General features: G+C 40.9%; 1 protein-coding gene across 1 annotated transcript; it reads left to right on the top strand.

The window, feature by feature from the left end:
• Nucleotides 1-4045: 4045 nt before the first annotated feature.
• Nucleotides 4046-9556, top strand: LOC128869996 (uncharacterized). The gene has a single exon (XM_054112590.1). The coding sequence runs from the start codon at nucleotides 4046-4048 to the stop codon at nucleotides 9554-9556; it is 5511 nt and encodes a 1836-aa protein (XP_053968565.1).
• The last annotated feature ends 14475 nt before the right edge of the window (nucleotides 9557-24031 follow it).

Below are 24031 nucleotides of genomic sequence, written 5' to 3'. Positions count from 1 at the left end.
AAATTTACGTGTTTCTCCCAATTTTCTTAGTTCACATCGAAGATAATTACATCAAAATTAATAATCTTTTTTTTTTTGTTTTCAGATGAAAATTGCAAGTTGTATCTTGTACAGAAGTTGGATACTTCAGTGGCAAGGCGCTCTGGGAATCTATTGATAACTCGTTCAATCTATTGATAATTAGTTCAAATATTTATTAAACTATCCCCAAAACTTCATTTGGCTAATTGTTTTTTTTTCTCATCCTACAACGCTTCGCGAAAACTATGAATTTAGGACATCTAATTGGCCCGCCGGCCTTGACAAAAATTCAACATTTATCAAATATTGGCAAATAATTCTACGCGAAATATTCCAATATTGACTATTTTCGAATTGTCGAGAAAATTGACATATGGGCGGCTCGTTTTATGAATGAAAGTACTTGCTGTTAAAAGTATGAGCTCGAATTTATCAATGAATTTTTTGATGATGAGTTTTTGTTGTACAGTACAATAGTTGAAACTGTTCGGCGCCGCCGCGACTATTCAGCGCTATGGCAACTAGATTGATGGCCGCTACGCCTGCGATTATGACTGCATTTTGTTTTTGTAGTCACTAGGCATAGAATTTTAGCTTTGAACGACATACGCATTTTGAGGAATAAAGTGAGTGCCCTGTGTGTGCGGTTGTATGCACATGCATATGTGTATATTAATAAGCATTGTTTTGCTTGAATTCAATTCACATATTTATATTTGCATATGCCATCTTCCTGTGTGCCTGGTAATGAAGCGTTTTGTATACAGAATTTTTTGATTTGTTTGAAGGGATATGGGCACCAAGTGTAATACGCACATACAAATATGTACATGAATATTCAAAAGAAATTTGTTTTAGCATTTGTGAGGCAGGAATTTGATCATTAGGTTATTTACATGAAATGTAAGGCGATGCTCGTGAGGTAGGTCATGTTGCTTCAGTGCACACATATGCGTGCAACACTATATTTAATAAAGATGCAATTGAACTTAGTTGTCCCTTATGTATATGCAAATACGTTTCTTTGAAGCTTTCCTTTATTTATTTTAAAGTTTTATACTATCTAGAAAATGCATACATAGAAATGTATGTATATTATTATTAACTGTAATAAAATGTAAATTGAAAAAAATTTGGTTTGCCAAAGGAACAAATAAATGCATATTCAAATGTAAATACATATGTATGTCGATATACCAAAACACTTGTATGCTATGAATTAATTTCGACTCAAAAAATTAGTAAAAATTTTCATCAAATTTGTTTAGTTTTAAATTTACTAAAACGCAAAACGTACTAAAATGTGAGAGGTCGTTTTATAATGTATTTTTTTAAATTAAATCAAAATATTAAAGTTACTTTGATTTGAAATGTTGGCGCATATAATAAATATTCAATCGTTTTTTCTTCATCACCTTTGTTTGAAAATACAAATTGAATAAATTTTCGTTTATCAAGGGAACATAAAAATGCACAAGCAAATACTTTGCAAAATGCCGTCGGCTAGTCGTCAGTTTGATTTCCTACAGAAGCCAAAAACTGTGCAGGGCCAATATGCTAAAGGAGAAATCGCTGTAAACATCTCTGCTAAAAGTTTCACCACAAACCGGCGGCGGTTAGACTTCATTTTTGACAATTCACACTATTCGTAGCTCGTGAGAATTCTCTATATTTAACGTTCTCTGCGCATTAGTTCACGATTTTTTCTCAGACATTCGTGGTTAAATAGCTTCCCTTTTATACGGAAAAAACGATCGGATAAGTACGATTTTAGAATATTAAAATATTGTTTTGGTAGCAGCGCATTTATTTTGTTGAGGAGTCCAACGTGGCGAACTTTATCAAATTCTTTAGACACGTCCAGAAAGACAGCCGAGCAAACTTTTTTTCCTCAAAAGCGTAATTCTGTGCACTTGATCAATGGTAGAGTGTTTTGTGCGAAAATCAAATTGATGCACTGGTATTATATTTCTTTGCTTAATAATTATGTTGAGACGTTAAAGTAAAAGCTTTTATTGGTAGGAGCGAGATAGGCCGATAAGATGTGACATCACGCGCTGGTTTCCCTGGTTTATTAAACATAATTATTTCAGCAGTTTTCCAACATATAGAGATATGGTGCAATTTGAATGTGGCATTCATTATTTCAGTAAACTTAGATATTGTGCATTGAGGAAGTTGTTTTAAAATTTCAGCAGTAATAAGGTCATACCCGGGCGCCTTTTTTGATTTTAGCTTATTTATTTCATCACGCTATTCGGAATCCGTAACAAGGGGAATTTCGGTAGCAGTTTCATAGGTAAGTGGCTGCATTCCGGCTGCCCCCGACGTGTCATAAGATGCCCTTGAGGTACTCAGCCAAAACATTAGCTTTTTCTTTACTGCTTTTGGCCCAAGAACTGTCTTCTTTTTTGATTGGTGGGTACTGTGTTACTGGCTGTGAAAAGTTTTTGTGCATGTCCAGAGCGAGTAATTAGTGCTGCGTTCGTTTGATAAGCCCTTTACATAGATAAGTACTCAGAGATCTGTTTTTAAAATATTTTATTTTCTTGGAAATTTCTTTCTTAATTTTATTTAGTCGTTTTTTGTCGGATGGAGATCTTGTTTGCCGCCATCGTCTACGTACTTTGCGTTTTTCTGCGACCATATCTTTAATATCTATCTATCTATGACCTGATGTGACAAACTTTTTTTCGAAGTGCTACTCCAGGCTGCCTGTTGTATAAGGTTAGATAATCTTAATATTTCATCATCTAAATCGGAAGTGTTAGTAATTTCTGCGTTGTGATTATCCGCGGTTAAGACGTTCCTAAAATATTCCCAATCGGTATATTTATTTGTTAGCGTAAATGGCAATTTCCTGATAAGCGCATTTTCGTATAATGTTAATAAAATTGGGGAATGATCCGAGTTCATATCCAACCCGCTTTCTATGCTGATGTAATTAGCTGATATTTTTTTGGCAAAGAAAACATCAATTAGATCGGGTAGTTTTTGTGAATCCGTTGGCCAGTATGTTGGAGTCCCAGTAGAAAATGTGATGCATCCAATCTGTTAAAGAGCTTTGTATAATTCTCTACCTTTTGTGCATAACTCTCTACCTTTTGTAAGCTTTGATATAGAAACAACAAATGAAAATTTCCAATGTCAGGAGTCCCAGGACGTAATAAAACCACAACAAAAACTTGTAATACCAGCCCCAGTTGAGAATGGTATAAAGCGGCAAAGAGAAAGCAACTACTTTTTAGTGGAAGAGGGGATGAACGGGAAATATTTAGTACAATGTCTATCGCTTTGAAAAAAAGGTTAAAAAGGGGGGATAGAGGAGTGTATCCCCATTTTAAAACTGAAAACCGCACCTACCGGAGGCTTACAGTTCTTAAGTAATTTAATGTTAAAGTTCTGTAATTTAGATAAAAGTTGGTGTTGCCATACACCTGAAATAAAAACGAAGTTCCTATGCAGGGATGTTCAGTGGAAGGTTCATTGTAAAACTGCAGTATTTTCTGCTGTAATTTAAAACTGAGATAATTTTTTGAAAATAAAAACATAATACAATCTGTTGGGAACCCCTGATTACTTATAAAAATATTGGGGAACCCTGATCAGTTATAAATTATTTGTTGTACTATACTTTATGTATTTGATTCCCGCTAATTCTGTGTATGCGCGTTTGTACATATGTACGCGAACAAGGAACAACGAAATAGGAACTCTGCATTGATCGTTACCTATTGTGCGGACATACTAGTTGTGTACAAGCGCGTATATACAGAATTAGCGCTAAATTTGTATATGAGTACCGCAGTGTGTCCTTCGCCGAATTTGCCGCTGCGTTAATGACTGGTTCGATTTCAGAAATCAGTCGTTAGCCAGCGGAGGGAGGACACACTGCGAAATAAACGCTACAACGCACGGAAAGTTAAATTCGCAATTCCCTCTTTTTTTTTCACAAAAACTTTATTTCGCACGTCCGTTCGAAGTCATTTGTTCGCCACTTGTTCCAGCCAGGACCTAGGTAAGCATGGCGACACCAGTTTCAAAGGCCACTACACCTGCATCAGTAGCCGACCAGCAAAGGGTGTCGGATACTGGCACTGCCGTCGGTGTAGTGGATTTGCCAAGTGCTCCCGTTGCCGAGGGAGTCACCACTCGTGCTTCATCTGCCGCCCGCCAAGAAGTGATGTTCCAGGCTATGCAAAAACGCATCGCCGCGCTTGAACGTAGCCTGAAAGTTGCCCAAGACAAAATAAGGGAACACGAGTTAACCAACGAAGCCCAGCGCGCTGATGCGCAAAGCATAGCCAGTGCACCCAGCGACAGTTCCGCCAACGAATCTGCCTTGCCGTCATCAAGCCTGCCGATGACACAGATCCAGTTGCTTCAGCCGCAATCGCCGTTAATAACATGTGCTGCTACCTGTGTGCATACGGTGCAGCCGCCGCCGCCTCAGAACGCTACACGTTATCAGATGTACACCGCTACTCGTTCCTCACCGCTTATTTACACATCCTCAACAAATGGAACGTACAGCAGCTCGACTTTGCCTCCGGGCGACACATTTGTTAGCAGTCTTCCGTCAACGGTGCCAATTTCCGCTAATGTGGGCTCCTTACCCTTGCAATTTTCAACCCAGCCAAGGAAATTGCAAGATTTGCCGGAGTTTAGCGGGAAACCAGAGGACTGGCCGATATTTTTTACTGCCTACACCGAGTCAACCACTGTCTATGGGTACAGTCGCTTTGAGAACAACTTACGCCTGCAGAAGTGCTTAAAGAGTGAAGCCCGAGAAGCTGTTAAATCGCTACTAATCCATCCAAACAACGTGGCCAATATCATAGAGCAACTTAAGTTCCGATTCGGTCGCCCAGAGCAATTAATTCGAAGCCAGCTAGCCCATGTTCGAGAAATTGCCCCGATATCGGAAAGCTCAGTGGTAAAGTTGATACCATTTGCGACGAAGATTAGCAACGTCTGTGCATTTTTACGTTCTGCATGTGGCGGAGAGCAGTATTTAGTGAATCCAACACTCCTCGATGAGCTCGTCGGAAAGTTACCCATGAGCAAGCGTATCGAATGGGCAGTCTTTGCGTCATCTTTACAGCCTTACGCAACTGTTCAGCATTTTAGCGATTGGCTCACTCAACTTGCCAACGTCATCTGCACGGTTTACGATGGAGAAGCAGCGAAAGATTCGAAGCGTCGGGTTGTGTTGCACGCTGCCGAATCTCAACGTCATTCAGCCTGCCCTATTTGCCAGGGCCAACATAAGCCAGCCGATTGTACGCAGTTTAGTCAACTTACAGTGCCGGAAAGGTGGGAGGAAGTGAAGCGACGTCACCTTTGTTTTTCTTGTCTCAACGTTGGACATGGGTCGCGCAATTGCCAACGGCGCAAACTATGTTCAACTGACGGGTGCAAACGGTGGCATCATAAATTGTTGCACGATATTGGGAAAATAATCGATGGGTCATCAAACCAGTCACCGCGGCCTCGAGATCGCCAACGACGTACTTCCATTGCCGATACACATACAGGTATTAGTACGAGGACGCAGCCAGCGTCTCGTATTGAACAGCAAGGTGATGCGGGTGCAGCGGTCCTTAGTTGCAGTACAGATAACAATAGTAAGTTATTATTTCGGATTCTGCCGGTCGTGCTGTATGGGAACCAAAAGCGCGTTGAGACGTACGCACTTTTAGATGAAGGTTCGTCAATAACAATGATTGATAGCACACTAATTGAAGAGCTCGGCTTACGTGGCCGGACTGAACGCTTGAACCTACAGTGGTTCGGAGGACGTGCCGCTCAGGAGTCGGCCATGGTGGTAGATCTACTCGTGAGTGGTGCCGGTATGCAAAAGAGACATAAGTTACGAAGGGTTTATGGTGTTTCAAACTTGCAGCTGCCTTCTCAGAGTCTGAATAAATCCGATTTGCGTTGCCATGAAAGCCAATTGAATAAGCTGGCAGTTGAACCATACGCACAAGTCAAGCCAAAGCTGCTAATCGGACTCGACCACTGCCACCTCGGTTTGCCGTCAACTACAATGCAGCTAAACAAGTGTGGGCCATTCGCTGCGAATACTGAGCTAGGATGGGTTGTATTTGGGCCAACAATGAACTCCGATCCATCATTGCCATCATGCTTATTCGTTAACTGCCACACTGATCAATCTCTACATAATATGGTTGCTGAATACTTCGAGACGGAAAGCTTTGGGGTTCGAGCTGCACCTATCATGGAGAGTGAAGCTGACGTCCGTGCTCGGGAAATCTTGAAGTCTACTACATGCCGTGTTGAAGGAAGGTACCAGACTGGTCTGCTCTGGAAACGTTCCGACATACAGCTACCTGCCAGCTATTCTATGGCTTTGAAAAGATTAGCGGGTGTTGAAGCAAAAATGAGGCGCGATACAGACTTTGCCGCTGAATATAACCGCATCATAAGTTCTTACGTCATGAAAGACTACGCACGAAAGCTGTCGCCAGAAGAAGCCGCTTTAACTTGCAATAGAACATGGTACCTGCCTCATTTTGCCGTGAAGAATCCAAATAAGCCAGGCAAGTTACGCATGGTGTTCGACGCAGCTGCTGAGGTGGACGGTGTGTCCCTTAATTCACAGCTTATGAAGGGTCCGCAAGAGTATCGGTCTTTGCCTGCTATACTATTCCACTTTCGGGAAGGAGCAACGGGCGTGTGTGGGGACATCAAAGAGATGTTTCACCAGGTGCTGGTTCAACGTGACGACAGATGTGCGCAACGATTTCTTTGGCGCCAAGGTGATACTACCAGACAGCCCGAGGTATATGAGATGCGCGTAATGACCTTTGGAGCAGCATGTTCGCCTTGCGCCGCCAATTATGTGAAGACGATCAATGCGTTGGAGTATGGCAACAAAGTCAAGGGTGCTACCCGAGCCGTGAAATCGATACTGGACTACCATTATGTCGATGACTATGTCGATAGCTTTGACACAGAGGAAGAAGCAGCTGACATAACGAAACAAGTTCGCGCAATACATAAGATGGCCGGTTTCGATCTTTGTAATTTCGCGTCAAACTCATTAAGAGTGACAGAAGCACTTAGTGGTGACGGGAATATCCGTCAAATAGCAAATAAAGAAGGAGTACTGGTGGACAGAGTCCTCGGTTTGTTTTGGCAGGCATCAACCGACACTTTTGGGTTTAAACTGAGATTCAACAACGTAGATTCCAACGTTTTGGACGGAGGGCGCCGTCCGACGAAGCGAGAACTTCTCAGTGTGGTCATGTCGATCTTCGACCCGCTGGGCTTTCTTAGCAACTTTGTAGTGAGCGCTAAGATCCTCATGCGGGAAGTGTGGAAGAATGACATCCGGTGGGACGAGCCACTGCCAAACAACGTAAACACCGCATGGGAAGGATGGCGTAAACAACTGCCAATGGTCGCCGAATATACCGTCCCTCGATACTATTATCGAAATGGGAAACCTGAAGTTTTGCAGCTCCATGTTTTCGTCGACGCCAGCGAGGATGCCTTTGCCGCGGTAGCCTACTGGAGGTCAACTAATGCCGCCGGTGAGGTTGAAGTCGCATTTATATCTGCAAAAACTAAATGCGCGCCGATGAAGTCATTGACGGTCCCTCGATTGGAGCTTCAGGCAGCTGTATTGGGTACGCGTTTGCTGAATTGCCTACGAGAGGAGCACTCCTTGCACATCGATGACTGCGTCATTTGGAGTGACTCCAAAACAGTGATCCAGTGGCTTCGAAGTGAACATCGACGCTATAAGCCATTTGTGCAGCATCGGATCGCCGAGATATTAGCCACAACTACTACTGCAAACTGGAGATGGCTACCTACCGAGCACAATGTCGCTGATGAGGCTACTCGAGCTAATAACTTTGTCGACTTCAGCTCGTCCGCCCGTTGGTCCTGCGGCCCACCATTTTTGTTACGAGAAGAGCAGTATTGGCCGACAGAGAGCTCTACATGCAATCATCATGAGGAAGCTGACAAGGAACTACGTCCTAAATTCGCCCTTGCAATCGTAAGCTGTACGTTTCTAGACTATAACCGATTCTCTACATTCAGTAAACTGGTGAGAACGACAGCATGGGTCCTGCGATTCATTGACGTTTGCCGCCGCCGTAAACCGCCAGACCGAGGCTATGGGTTGACTGCCAAAGAAGTTGAGACTGCTAAGCTTTGTTTGTGCCGCCTCGTTCAACGCGGTGAATACGCCGAAGAGTTTCAGCACATCGAAAGCGGTCGCAACCTGCCACGCACCAGTTCGCTCATTCAACTTTCGCCGTATATAGACGAAGATGGTGTTCTTCGTGTACGAGGACGCATAGAAGCTGCCAGCTGGCTCCCAATAAGCGCGAGACGCCCTATCATACTACCGCCAAAGCATTGTTTCTCAAATCTGGTCGCCATGCACTACCACGTCAAAATGCATCATCAAAATCTAGAAACCACTATTTGTGAGATACGTCGCCTTTATTGGGTACCACGCCTCAGGAGTTTGCTGCGCAGTATAGTCGCCAATTGCGCCATTTATCGCTTAAGAAAAATCCATGCCGTATCGCCATTGATGGGCCCTCTTCCGATTGATAGACTCACTCCTTATGTCAGGCCATTCAGCTATACGGGCCTTGATTACTTTGGACCGATAACAGTAACTGTTCGCCGCGCCAACGAAAAAAGATGGGTGGCGTTATTTACGTGCCTGACAGTCAGGGCTGTGCATCTGGAGTTGGCTCATGACCTCAGCACTGACTCATGCATAATCGTATTGCGCAACTTTATAAATCGTCGCGGCGTTCCCGTACGTGTGAGGTCCGATAATGGGAAGAACTTCGTCGGTGCTGACATGGAAGCAAAGCGCTTCAGTGAAGTCTTCGATTGCAATCGCCTGCAGGGTGAGCTATCGCAAAGGGGCGTAGAGTGGATTTTTAACTCGCCTTTCAACCCGGCAGAGGGGGGCGCTTGGGAACGATTGGTGCAGTGCGTAAAGAGAGTACTACGATGCACTTTGAAGGAAACGTCGCCACGGGAGCACACGCTCAACTGCTTCCTAATCGAGGCGGAAAATATTGTGAATTCTCGGCCGTTGACGCACTTGCCCATCTATGTCAACCAGGAGCAGCCGCTGACTCCAAATGACTTCCTTCTCGGTGAAGCCAACACACCGCGAACTCCGATTGCCAGCGAAGTTCTGGAAACCAAATGCTTTCTTCGACAACAGTGGCGTCTTGCTCGACAACTAAGGGACCATTTTTGGAAACGATGGATAGCGGAATACCTTCCGACATTGACACGCCGGGTGAAGTGGTGCCAAAGAACAAAACCTCTGCAGATAGATGACCTCGTCTTCATATGCGACCCAAATATATCTCGTCGGGACTGGTGTCGAGGCAAGGTGGAACGTTTGTATGCAGGAGCGGATGGTGAGGTCAGACGAGCTGACGTACGCACTTCGAGTGGATTAAAGCGCCGTGCCGTCTCCAAATTGGCAGTTCTGGACGTTGATGATGGTGAATCGGGTTGATTCACGGAGGCGGGAATGTTGGGAACCCCTGATTACTTATAAAAATATTGGGGAACCCTGATCAGTTATAAATTATTTGTTGTACTATACTTTATGTATTTGATTCCCGCTAATTCTGTGTATGCGCGTTTGTACATATGTACGCGAACAAGGAACAACGAAATAGGAACTCTGCATTGACCGTTACCTATTGTGCGGACATACTAGTTGTGTACAAGCGCGTATATACAGAATTAGCGCTAAATTTGTATATGAGTACCGCAGTGTGTCCTTCGCCGAATTTGCCGCTGCGTTAATGACTGGTTCGATTTCAGAAATCAGTCGTTAGCCAGCGGAGGGAGGACACACTGCGAAATAAACGCTACAACGCACGGAAAGTTAAATTCGCAATTCCCTCTTTTTTTTTCACACAATCCATCGAAACTTAAAAACAATGATATTAAGCGTATCACAAAAAATAATAAAGTAATTAAAAGCCGAAAATTACGGTTTATAAGTGTATTGTATTGCTTCGATCAGTTTTACAAACGGGTCCTCAAGCCTTTTATAAACAGATTTTCTCCACAAAAATTCGATTATCATGTCTGCAAAACAAATACGGTGGTCGTAGTTGTCTTTATTAAAAAACTTGTTTCCTTTAAAAAAAAATAACACTCATCAGTCCAACTCCGGCTACGCAATCCACAGTATTTTTGCGTAGAACTCCTTTTCGGGTGAGCGGCCTTCGGCCGCGCTTCAAAAAAATAACCCTCATCAGGCCAACTCCGGCTACGCAATCCACAGTATCTTTGCGTAGAACTTCTTTTCGCGTGGGATGCCTTCGGCCGCGCTTCAAAAAAATAACCCTCATCAGTCCCACTCCGGCTACGCAATCCACAGTATTTTTGCATAGAGTTCCTTTCCGTGTTAAAACCATTGAACCCAAAATTAAAACGTCATATGCGTGTATGTAGTAAGGAGGCACAATAACCCCCATCCTCATCATTAAGATCAAACCCAAACACTTCATTTTTGTTCATAATTTTGTTTTCATTTGCAGGCATCCGGCAACACCATACTGTTGTCATTCCAATCTTCTTCTTCTTCGCGTTTAAAATTGGAAAATGATTGTATGAACAAATGAATTTGCATTTAATTTTAATAAAAATAATTCGAATATAAGTATAAAAATAAGTGAAAACATGCGTGTGAGTGTATATTTGGTGAATTTTAGTGAGGTGTTAAAAAATATATAGTATAATGTGACAAATTATAGTGAAGTTCCCGAGGGCATTTTGAAGGCAAATAATTACGAAATTATAATTTCCCGAATAATTTGGAGTTATACAGAATGTTCCTTAACACCTCACTAACATCTCCACCAAGTTTCATTAACATTGTATTTTGCAAAAATTGCCCAAAAGACATTATTCTAAATTCCAGCCGGATGAACTCCCCTACATTAACCTCTACAACGTACAATTTAAAAGAAAACAAGTTGAGGCGCGTATCAACGTGCCCAATGAAAAATTTTTTATAAATTAAAAGGTGCACGGAATATGTTGAAAATAGCGTGAATATTAATATTCATACAAAAATAAAAATACACAAAAGTAAAAAATCCTTTCGAATCAAAATTTTCCAAAGTGGATAAAAAATAAAAATCCTTCGGAACCCAAAGTTTCCAAAGGTAGCCAAAAGTAAAAAATCCCCTAGAACCAAAAGTTTCCAAGGTGGAAAAAAATAAAAAATTCCTTTAGAACCATAAGTTTCCAAGGTAAAAAAAATAAAATGTCGTTTGGAACCAAAAGTTTCTAAGGTACCCGCCGATATATTTACCGGCAATAATAAAAATCCTTGGAAACCAAAAGATTCCAAGGTATTCACCGCTATGTTTACCTTTAGAAAACATATTCTAAAGTACCCAAAAATAAAAATCCTTAGGCCATGAGCATTCGGAATTCAGAACATAGGCTCGAATATCGGTGAGACCAAGAATGATAGAAAGAAGATTGCGCCCATCAGAGCGTACGTGACGTCACGTTTGCTGAGTTGTGCAGTATTGCCAACCATTTGCTCTTCGCAATAAATTTAGTGCTTTTTTATACCGTAAATGCGAAAATTTTGAAGTTTCGTGTTTGTTTCTTTTTTTTAATTTAAAACTACCGAAACCTTAAGTTAAAAAACAAACTACATTATTAAACAAAAAAAGGTTAAAAAAGGTCACTCTGAGAAGATTTTAATGCTAATGAAATTTTTTTTACTCTTATAAAATTTGATAATTTGAAAGTGCAAATTTAATTTTTGGCTCCATTTAAGGTTATGCAAAAATATTAAATGCCCCTCTCTCAACTCTTCTTAAGATTGAAAACCTTTTTACACATTTTAAAAAGCCTTTGAATTTATTGAATGCGAATTAAAACCATAGAGGTGTAATCGTTTCTTCCGGTCATCAATCCTTAGTGAGACATAGGACATTAAGAGTTATATTCATTGTAAAAATAAACAACAAAATACCAGAAAATACTAAAGAAACCATACTGACATTTTTACAAAAAGAGTACCTTATCTAGTTATATAACTTCAAATATAGTAAAAAAGTCGTTCCCTTAACAACAGAGTCTCGCTTAACAAAAAAAACTCATACATTAAATTGTACATAAGCATAACACATTTATTTAAAAAAAACGAACATTTTAAAGACAATTTGTCACGCATACAAAGTTCTTTAAGTGATTCAATAAAAATTTGTTGGGTTATTTTCTTTAAATGGGCATTTAAGTGCGTTTTTATATCCAAAGCTAGGCAACTCTGCAGTAGCGAGAGAGAGATTTGACTGCCGAAAGCAGAAGAACACCAACAACACCGGCAATCACGGGCAATGCCACCAGATGCTAAAAAAAAGTAAAGCTAAATAAAACTGAGTGAATTATTTAACTGATTCTTAAAAAATGTATATTTTACAAAATTATAAACATGACATTTTAATTAGAACAGCTAGAAAAATGTCATGAAGAAAGAACTAAAACTCCGAGACTAAATAACAAAAAAAAAAGGTAAATCAAGTTACGAAAATGGTAATCTAGCCATACTGGAGCTAAAATCACGTAACTAGTTGTCGAATTCGCTGAGCGCAAAGTAACGGGACCACGATAGGCGCCATCTCATTATTCTTTCCATCATGGGTGAAACATCAAAATGAAGAAAACGTTTTTTCTAAAAGTGGTCGCCCGAAAGTTTCCGAGGTACCCGCCATGAATTTGACGGTGATCTAAAAAACAAAGATAATAAGGAAATCGCTAATAAAACAAACATTGTGCAAAATAAAGTTTCTGCAGCGCCAGCTGAGGGATTTACTGGCAATACGAGTATATTTTTAGAAATTTTTTTTGCTTTATTACATGAAGATCCTGAAGTGTCGGCTTACGAATTTAATGACAATATCCATAAGTATTCGGTACTGGGTGAAAAAAACCCAGAAATAACAGATTATGAACATGAAAATAATGACTTGTTAAGGTTTAAAGAGTATATAAAGTGTACAATCAGTAAAACATATTCTAGGGTGGAAAATGGAAAATATGAGTTTTTGCGCATGCCCTTCGGTCCGAAAAATATTCCGAAAACTTTTCAACGAGATATGGACGATATATTGCGCGATCACATTGGAAAAATATGCCATGTTTATATGGAAGACATAATAATATTTTCAGAAAATTTAGAACAACACATAAAGATCTGGAAATAGGAATTGAAATATTGAAAAAAGCTAATATGAAAATCTGTCAAAATTTTTCAAAACCGAAATAGAATTCGTGGGTTAAATTATAGCCCAAAATTCGATCAAAACACAAAATTTAAGGGAATTATCAATTCACCCTGAAAGTTTAAGGGAATTAACAAGTTTGCACGCCTTAAATTCAATAATCCAGATATTCACAAACAGGCGCAGGTAAGCTTGCGACTCATAATAAGAATTCAATGGAAAATCAATTCCACCCAGCAGAAATAGTTTATGAAGACATTTTAGGGAAAAGAAACAAGCTAAAGCTCAGATACAAAATATAACAAATTCAGAAATTTTTAAAATAATAACAGAACTAAGTAATACGGTGCAAAATATTACAGGAGGCACAGTAGCTAAAACAATAAAAAATTGAAAACATCAGGACGATGCGATCAAAGACTGCTTCTATGAGCGCCTGGAACATTCCTATGAGCGCTACCCCCGCTCGACATAAAAATCATGCTTGGCGAGTTCAATGCCAGGGTGGACAAGGAGCAAATTTTTGGTCGCGCAGTCGGAAAATTCAACCAACACAACGAAAGGGCGATCGACTTTGCGGGGGCTCGATACATGTTAGCCAGATTTCAGCATAAAAAAGTACACCAAGTTACGTGACTGTCTTCTGATCGAAAAACGTGAGACCTTATCGATCATGTTGTGATAGATGGAAGACACTCTTCTAGTGGTTTAGATGTACGTACGATCCGAGGCCCCAACATCGACTCGGATTACCTGGACATTGTTGCAGCCATATTACGCGCACGCCTCTGTGCAGCAAAAAATGTACATCTAACTACGCAAAGAATATTTGACACCCGAATGCTGCAATCGCAACTGACAGCCAGAAGATTCACCACTCGACTCTCTTCCCTGCTGTCGGTGAGTACTACCCAAAAATGTAGAATGCACGAGCAATGGAATAACATTTCTCGTTCTTTAGTTCTAAATACCATCTAAAGGGTGGTTAAGTTTTAAGGGCCGGTGTTGATTTATAAGGTTCTAGCGAGCGTGTTGTGTCCAAAGCTAAAGCCCACAATTCACCAACCGATTGGACCTTATCAGTGTGGCTTCAGATCTTGCAAATCTACAATCGACCAGATATTAACAATACGCCAAATCTTAGAAAATACCCATGAAAGGAGAAGCGAAACACACCATCTTTTCATCGACTTCAAAGCTGCTTCGACAGTACGAAAAGGAGTTACCCATAGGCTGTCATGTCTGACTTTGGTATCCCTGCAAAACTAATACGTCTTTGCAAAATGACGTTGCTCAATACGAGCAGCGCCGTTCTGCCTTTTCCAAACTAAATAAAGATACAAAACGAATGGATCTGGTGGTGAACGAGGACAAAACGAAGTACCTCCTGTCCTCAAAGAAACAGTCTGCTCACTTGCGCATCGGCACCCACGCCACATTCCTTCGGTATCGGGCGACTAAGCTGGGCTCTAAGCTACCGTGGGGGTTGGCAGGTTTCTGATAGCCGGAAGGTCGGTAGTAAAAGTTTAGGTGTAAATAAGTTTTAAGCAAATAAACAATCCCCGATAAAGTCCGGCAGAAACGAAGGATGTGGTTTAAAAGTTAGCAATTACGATGACGTTTCTGTGTCAAAGGCGAATCGACACTGCCTTGTTAAATGAGTGTCTCCCTCACCATGCATGTACAATACAAATTCGGGAGCGACCATAGTTAGCGGCTACCTGGTCAGTGTCTGTTCCCCAGGTTAGATGCGGCTGCGAAAAATAGTAAAAACGACCACGGTGGAACTCTGAAGGCAATGTCGGTATCAACGAAAGAACAAAGCAGTTCCGAAGAATGGAATACGGTAATCGGTAAGAAAAACCGTAGAGGAACCCACAATAAAACTCCAACACTTGACGGGCAAACAGACGAAGCAAACACGAGAGGAACTCGCAGGCGACAGAGACCGCCCCGTAAGGAAGCGATCGTTGTTAAAAGCGTTGGCAATGTCTCATATGCAGACATTTTAAAACGTGTGAAAACAGAGCCATGTTTACTGGAGCTCAATTTGCAGGTATATGGTGTTAAGAAATCCGCAAATGGATACTTTCTATTGGTGCTCGAACAATCATCTGATCCAACCATCCTGAAGATCAACGTAGCAGTTTAAGCTGTCTTAAGGGAAGTAAGGACACTAACTGAACTACGACAAATCTAAATTCGTTATCTGGACGAAATCACGACGAAAGACGAAGTTCATGAAGCTATAAACAGCCAATTCAAGGAATTAAATGTGCCTTTGTCTGCAGTTGCAAGCTTGCGAAGAGCTTATGGTGGGACGCAAACGGTGACCCTAAAAGTTACACCAGAGACTGTCACTAAGCTTACAAGAAGCTACAACAAGCGAAGAGTTGTACCCAAACTGCAAGTTGCTTAGTTTGCAAAAAGAAAAAAATAAGCGACACCGACCATGTGATGGCTGGCAACAAGTGCCCTTTATATCAAAGAGCACTCAAAGAAATGCGACGTAAATGAAGTCTCTCCAACTGAATCTAAATCACTGCGAAAAGGCACAGAGCCTGCTCGAACAGTCTGTACAAGAGCACTCAGCGAACCTTATAAATACGGAAATGGCAACGATTGGGTCTCCGACACAACGGGCAAATCAGCTATTTTGAATTGTGGAATGAATAGGTCGCGAATGACGAATGTAAACGCCAGTGCTTTCAAAAGCTATGCGCGTATGCTGACAGCAATCCATGGGGATTTGCATACCAGTTTGTGATAAGAAAAACAAAAGCCTTCAAACCAGTGTCAAGGACGTGCCCGGTTATATTGCACAACGTGGTCAAAACATTGTTCTCCCAACAGGAAGGCATCGCAGCCAACGTTGCCAGTTGTACAGAAGACGATGGAAATCGATGCGTGACCATCAGTGACGAGATTTGCAAACAGATTGCAACCCCGAATGACAGGTGGCAATCCAAAAGCATTAGAAAGGTTAATTGTGAATCGTCTGGAAGCTGCCATCGATAGTGCCGGAGGGTTATCGGCGCACCAATATGGCTTCCGTACAAAGCGCTCTACTAGAGCTCAGTTATAGCGGTTAAGCGCATTGCAAAGCGATCGAAGATTCTCGCTGGCTCTACGGAGATAAGAGCCTAGTCACAACTTTGGACGTAATGGGGCAAACTGGGACAAAGTCCTTAATGCGTTAGAGAATTTCCAAGTCAAAATATACATTCGGAAAATGGTTGCAAGCTACTTCTCTAACAGAGTGCTGGAATATAAAACCAACGGAGGAATCAAAAGGTGCAGAGTAGCAGGAGGAGTCTCACAGGAATCAGTGCTGGGCCCACTCCTCTGAAATATAATGTACGATGGAGTCTTGCGTCATCAACTACCTACAGGATCCCAAATCATAGGGTTTGCTGATGAGATTGCAATCGCGGTCGTTGCTGAATTTCGTAACCAGGCGGAAACGATCTGCAACCAGCAGTCGAAATCACAAAATATTGGCTGCGCAATAGTGGTTTGAGTCTTGCAAACCATAAACCAGAACCAGTTCTCATCAGTAGCAGAAAAATAGTTGAGACAGCAAATCTCGTGACCACGTACGCGAGTCTACACTGTACATCAAATATCTTGGAGTAATTATTGACCACAGGTTGAGTTCTAAGCAGCACCTAACATACGCCAGCGATAAAGCGCCTCGTTTTGAGCTGAAAAGAGAAGATTTGAGTGATAGAGTTGGGAAGCCTATATGCATGATATCTACTAGATGCTTGACTCAGAAGAACATTGGTCCGCTGTCAGTAATATGGAAAGAATAGTAATTACCAAACTACGTCGCGCTGAACAACAGCGCAGATCTTCATGAAGAGGCAATAGGCCGCTCCCCCTCCCGTAAAGTATTACCTAACGGTCGACCAGCGGGAGGGATACGGAGCTGGGGTTTTAGTGGGTGAGTCGAAAGACAAATCTCACACTTCTTGGCTTTCAATGCTTTTTGCCACCTCCATAAAAAAAGCCCACGTCACTGTTGACAGTTATGCGATGAGGTGCCACTTGGAGTATTCGAGAGAAAGACATTTGGGCGCATTCGCGACCGTGAATATTGTAAGAGAAGGAACAATGAACTGTATGAGCCTTATGACGACAAGGACATAGCGCAGCGAATAAAGATCCAGCGGCTAAGTTGGTTGGGTCATGTAGTCCGAATGGATATAAACGCTCAGATTTTGAAAGTCTTCGATGAGATACCAGCTGTTGGTAGCAGAGGAAGATTAAGGTATCCTCTGCGTTGGAAAGATCAGGTGGAGAAGGACTTAGTTTCACTTGGTATGTCCAACTGGTACCGGTAAGCGCGAAATAGAAACGACTGACGTACTTTATTAAACTCGGCCAAAATGGCGTAAGAGGTTATCGCGCCAATCAAGAATATTAATAAACAATCACCATTCGCTACGACTGTCGTCATTCTATTGAGCTCTTAGAAAACCAATTTTCGTGTGGCGTTAGTCATGCCATAAATTGATGATTCACCAAATATTTTCCTAAAGGAAATAGGCTTAGATCCATGAGGGAAATTAGGTTGGGTTCCTTTTAAGAATGGTTGAGCCTTGCTTTGAAAAATAGGCGCTTGGGTCTATGAAGGCAATCGTTATTGTTGTTTCAACGCACACCAAGTGAAGGCTTACTATGCATTCCAGGTCAACTGTTGTATCGTAAAGTAGACATAAACAAAAAAGTTGATGGTCCCAAGACGTGTTAGATGGCACTTGACGAGAGCTTGTCACGATGAGGCAGGTCATTTTGGCGGGGACAGAACTTATCGAAAGGTTATCCAAAGACGTTTAGTTCGCACGAATGCGACCATATTTCATATATAGCATATATAGCATCATGTCAGGAATGTTGCATTAATAAAGTAGCAGGAGGTAAAAAGGAAGCGCCACTACATGTTACCCAGGTTGTGCCAATACTCTTCAGACGTGTGCACATTGGTCATATAAGGTCATTCGTATGAGGTAAACGAGGCAACTGTTACATACTGGTAATTGTATGTGCTTTATGCAACACGAAAACGACACCTTACCAAGCTACGAGAATGTTTACGGTATAAGCCCAATGCAAATAATTTCCGACAGGGGCACCACTTTCACGTCAAAAGAATTTCAAAACTTCATTGATAGGTACGATATACAGCATTTTAAAGTGGCAGTACGCACCCCACGGGTTAATGGTCAGGCTGAGCGGGTCAATAAGACAAAAACGATAAATATTGGGACGAGGCACTACCGCAACTTCAATAGTATCTTAACTCTCACAGCAACGCAACAACTAGGCAGAGCCCGAATAGTTTAGTTTCTAACTTCAAACTACGCGACGTCACAGCAAATTGTTTAATTCAAGCTGTGCAAGATTACGATGAGGACAATAAGGATGAAGACGTCTGAATGAAAATCGCGGTCAAACGCATAAATTCAGAGAGAACTAAATGGAAACAGGGGTTCGTCGCAAAGCTTCGAACCCCAAGGCAGTACTATGAAGGAGATCTGGTGGTGATTGACTACGTACCTCCAGCCCCTGGTACCTGCCACAAACTCCAACCATCATAACAAAGGACCATATGTTGTAACAAAGGTCTTACCCAACGATCGCTATGCCATAGAAGACTTGCTAGCTATACCAAAAGGCCGGAAACGCTGTGCTGGGATATTCACGAGTAATATCATGAAACCATGGTGCGCCAACGGTTTGATAAATGACTACTGCAAAGAAGGAAAATACGATGGGGAAACTATTGACGGTATCTACGATGAAATCGACGAGAGATCACTCAGGGTAGACGATCTGTCAAATACAGCTGGCAACCCTTCGACACAAACCATTGATTGATAATCGACACAGGCGGAGAGGAACTACTCAGTTGATAAACAGAAGTTCAAGCGAACGGACACCTATATTTAAGTGTAACTTTCCGATAAATAGTCGTTCGAAGTAATTTCTATTACAATTGTGTTTATTTCACAGTTGCAAACAGCTTCAGTTTTCGCTTTTTCACGTTTTTCTTTCGCCTTTGAAAACAGTACTGCACAGTTTCAAGCTGACCGCTTGCGCAAAGTCTTCATCATAATCTTCGTCTTCGCTTGTAATATGACCACTTTCATATGTTTACTCGTCTTCGGCTTCGCTTCCACTATGTTTGCAACCTTAGGCGTCCTATGCTTCAGCTTCCATTCTAAAATATCCTTAAATGCGTCTTTACCGTTAACAATGTCGACGATACCTTTGAGTTCGTCGTCTTGCCTCTGCATTGCTGCAACCCATTCGTTATCGATATCCACCACTCTGTATATCGTCTCAGCAACTGTTGCCGGTTCCGTTGACGGAAGCGTTATGCATTATTTATTCCTGCTCAATGTACGCATTGGAAATCAAACTCTTCCGTGGTAGCAAAAGTGCACTGGCTTTAGTAGCTACTATAGCATTGCAATCCGTAATAACTTTAAAATGGTGTCCAATCAGATTCATTCGGTACCGTTGTAGCGTGTCTATAATTGCCAGAATTTCTAACTCGTTACGTTACGTTCGGCGTCGTTGCACTGCCTGCTAAAATGAAACACAGGTCTCCACATTCATTTCCGTAATCGTTATGCATAAAAATACTCGATAGCCCCAGAGAGCTCGCATCTGTATGCACTTCGTTCGGCTTAGTTGCGTCGTATATCGTTAACACTAGTTTTGTATTTATCATATATTTAAATTTCTCAAACACGTCGTTCTGTTCATTCTTCCAGATAAAATCTGTATTCTTTTTCAACAATATCGTTAATGGACGTAAAGAAGATTGTATTCTTTAACAAATTTCTGGAAATTGCCAGTTACTTCTAAAATTTGTTGTTATTGTAGCAGCATAAACATTTCCCATACTTACATACGGAGAATGCTGCTGTAGTGACAGCCCTTGGCCGGATATAAGTCCGGGTCGTTTCGGTAACGTAGAACCGACTGTCGTGGAAACGCTAAAATTTGTCGTACTGCTTTTATTGTTGTTGGTTAAGGAAACTCTTCGATCACTTTCGTTTTGTTTTATCCAGGACGTATGCCGTTGGAATTTATGTCATGACCTAGAAACTGTACCTGCTTTGCCAAAAATGCACTCTTCGAAGGTATATATAAGCGTAAGACCTGCAGCTTTCACAGCTTCCAAAAATTCTTTAAGTACGTCGATACCTTCGTCAACTGTAGTTGACCACGTTATCACGATGTTCAAGCATTTTAATCCAATTTATAATAACCTCCTGAAAGACCATTAGAACATTCACCAGACCAAAAGGCATAACGTTGTGTTCAAATAGTCCTTCATGCGTTAAAATGCGGTATACTTCTTCGACTCTTCGTTCATAGGAACTTGATAGTAGCCGGAGGTCATGTAAAGTGTCGTAAAATATTGATTACCTGATTATTATCGGCAATACATAATTCTTTTTAACTGTGACTTCGTTCAATGCTCGAAAGTCGATACACATTCGACTCTCACCGTTGGACTTCTTTACCAAAAGCACGATCTTGCATCTACCAATTGGACTAATATCTTCTGCAAAACATTGTTTTAACGTTGATAATAATTGTATTGCCTTGCCTTGATCTTCTTCCGAGAAGCAGCTGGATATATATTATTAAATTTGTCCTCTCAAAGTCGGCATCACGAGCCAATAAACCATCGCAAGGTAGCAACTCATCAGCAACTATATACAAAGTCGCCTCTCGTTCAACGTTTTCCTTTTTGACCTTTACGTTAATCTGTTTCGGGACCTGCACCTTGGATCCGCCGAACCCTGTAAAATATCTTTCATCTGCATCTCACCAACTGCTGATACGCGTATCAATGAGCAGTTCCATCAAGCTTCACAATTTTTGTAACAGAAGGAGCTTCGACGTAGTCGTTGTGGTCACCAATCTTCGCAACTGATGTCTTTTTGTTACAATTCTTGGCTTTATGACCCATTTTCGTACATATGCTGCACCGTGGTTTCCACTGAGGTTGTGAATTGAATTGTGACCGTAATCGTTGCAGTTAAAACATTTTATCTGTGTCGGCTTTGCATATAGTTTCACCTTGACATTCATGGTTTGCTGAGTTGATGATTCATATCCTGAATCATCCTTGTTTTACGTGGTATCATTCGTAGATCCCCAGCTTGTGACACTTGAGGCTGGCCTACCATTATCGTTGTTGTTTGACGCTTGTTGCATTACATTCTTATCTGGTATGGCTTCTGGGTTACGACTCATTCTGCCAATCGCTAATTTGAAACCTGCTATTGCTGCTTTCCAACTATTCACTTGCGTTTGTAAATCGTTTGTGGATAACGCACTATCATTTTCCAGCTCCATTGGATCTATCTCATCGGTACCCAAAACTTCTTGCGATTTTGCTATTTTAATTATTTTGGTGCTGGTTGTTGGTAAATCATTTGCCCTTAATAATGTTTTCAGTTGAATGACCTTAAGAGTGTTTAACTTTATCATGGTGAAAAAAAACTTTATTAGTAGACAACTAATATTCCTCAAATAAATTATTTCACCTGACTTTTATTCAGAGCCGCCACTGTAGCTTGTCTGCCCTTAGTTCGTTATCTCCTCTTACTATTCGTCGTTTCTTGTTACTACTTCAAATTCGTCTTGCCACTCTAATTGAAATTTTCGCTTGCACGCCAATCAACTAGTGTATGTATGTATGCGTTTTAAAATTTGAACGTTGGCTCGTAGGAGCTGAGAAGTTGAAATATCATAGTTTTACCGCTACGCAGTCTAGAATGTTGCATGCAGCGCAGTCGTTCGCAGCCCACTGACGCCTTCGTTAGTCCGGATTTGCAAACACACTGAGCGTTGACTGCTGAGATCCTTCTTTGCAAAGACTAATGTGGTGCAAATAGATACGACGTTTGTGTAGGTATACTCGTACACTACTTTTCTCAATGCGTCCGCGTTCTACCTTGCAAAATATTTTTTAATTGCTCGACGTGTCCTTATTAGAGCTGGGAAAACATCGATGTTTTGCACAATCGATGTTTCGATGTTTTGTACTAATAAAAATCGATACTATCGTGTTCAAACTACTTAAATTTTTCAATCTTGGTAAATTAAAAACGAACATGCATTTTTTTAAGGCTAAGTTTATTTAAAGCAAAACTCAATTCATTTGAGCGATTGATATATTTTTATATAGTACATCTTATTGTGAAGAAAACCAAAATATAAAAAATTAAACTGAGAATAATTTTATGAAATAAAAAATAACAAGAATAAATAAACTTTAAGGCACTGTATAGATTCATTTGTATAAAAATATATACTATAGAATATATAAATTTATCAGTAGGTATTAAATCTTGGAATACAAAAGTTATATAAAAATTATTTTAAATAAAATATCACAATTTAATTGTGTTTATAACTGTTCCGAAGGCTTAAAATGGCGTCAACTCGTTCAGTCCTCGGTTTTTTGGCAATGTTCCTTTTCAAAAATGCAAACAATTGCTGATTTGGCGCTGCAGTCTCAATTGGTGTTGGTGGCTCGGATTTGTAGAGAGCAGGATTTTTGTTGTGCTGGGTTAATTCGGTTTCAACGCTTTTACGGAATCTGAAACGTTGTGAGAAAAAAGGAAGCCCTCCTTTTTGAATCAAGGATCAAGCAACGTGGATAATCTGGTTACAGTGCGTTTTTCATATCCCGACAGTCTGCGTTTACTGCTATCAATTAAATTTAATAGCATTTCGGAACCTTCTTCCGATTGGGCTTTGAGTTTTAAACTTTCTATAGTGTCAAGTAAACCACACACCACCGGAATTATAAGCGAAACTGTTATATCTGTTGATGACGAAACTTTTTCAGTAGCGGTGTCAAAAGGTTCAAGCAATTCTACGATGTCCACTAAAATAGCAACTTCTTCCGCAGTCAGAAGTGCAGGTGCTTTTGGTATACTTAGTAGAACTTTGTCTATTGCGTCTTTGGTGGGGACTATTCGTTTAATCATAGCAAGGGCGCTGTTCCATCTAATGGGTACCTCTTGCTTTAAGCTATAAGCTTTTCCTGACTGCTGCGCATTTCTAAGCTTTGCATATTCTATGTTACTTTGTTTAAAAAATGTTACAATGAGTTTGCACTTCAACACCAGCGAATGTATCGCATCCATCTTAAGAGCTTCTTGTACTATTAAGTTTAGTGTATGTGCGAAGAAAGGCAGATTTCTTTTTTGAATATTCTCTCACATTTTAGTCATTGTTTTATCGTTGTCGGTTACAATTGCGTTGACCTTGTGAGAAATTTGCCAACTATCTAAAACCAAGCGCACGGTTTCGCCAATATTTTGTGCTGAATGGTTTGTTTCGTTTAGCAAAAGGTTTGTAGAAAGCACAGCTCAACGCAAAATATAGTCCTCATCGATAAAACGACATGTGACGGTGATAAATGATTTACTTGCTCGTGAAGCCCACAGATCCGTCGAAATAGCAAGATGGTCAACTTCATCCAAAGTGGTAGACAATTTAGCTTTCATTTTATTAAACAAATTTTCAATGTCTTTCTAGAAGGTAATTCATAGCGGGGATCCACCACTTTCATTAATTTACGGAAACTGGTCTCTTCAATAAGGGTGAACGGTTGAATGCTACAAGCAACGAACTCGGAAATCGCATTGTCAATTACTATTTTACGATCAGAACTCGTATCGTATATT

The sequence above is a fragment of the Anastrepha ludens genome, chromosome X (assembly GCF_028408465.1).
Source record: "Anastrepha ludens isolate Willacy chromosome X, idAnaLude1.1, whole genome shotgun sequence".
Lineage (NCBI taxonomy): Eukaryota > Metazoa > Arthropoda > Insecta > Diptera > Tephritidae > Anastrepha > Anastrepha ludens.
Note: the sequence above shows the minus strand (reverse complement) of the source record. Positions and strands in the feature narration are given on the sequence as shown.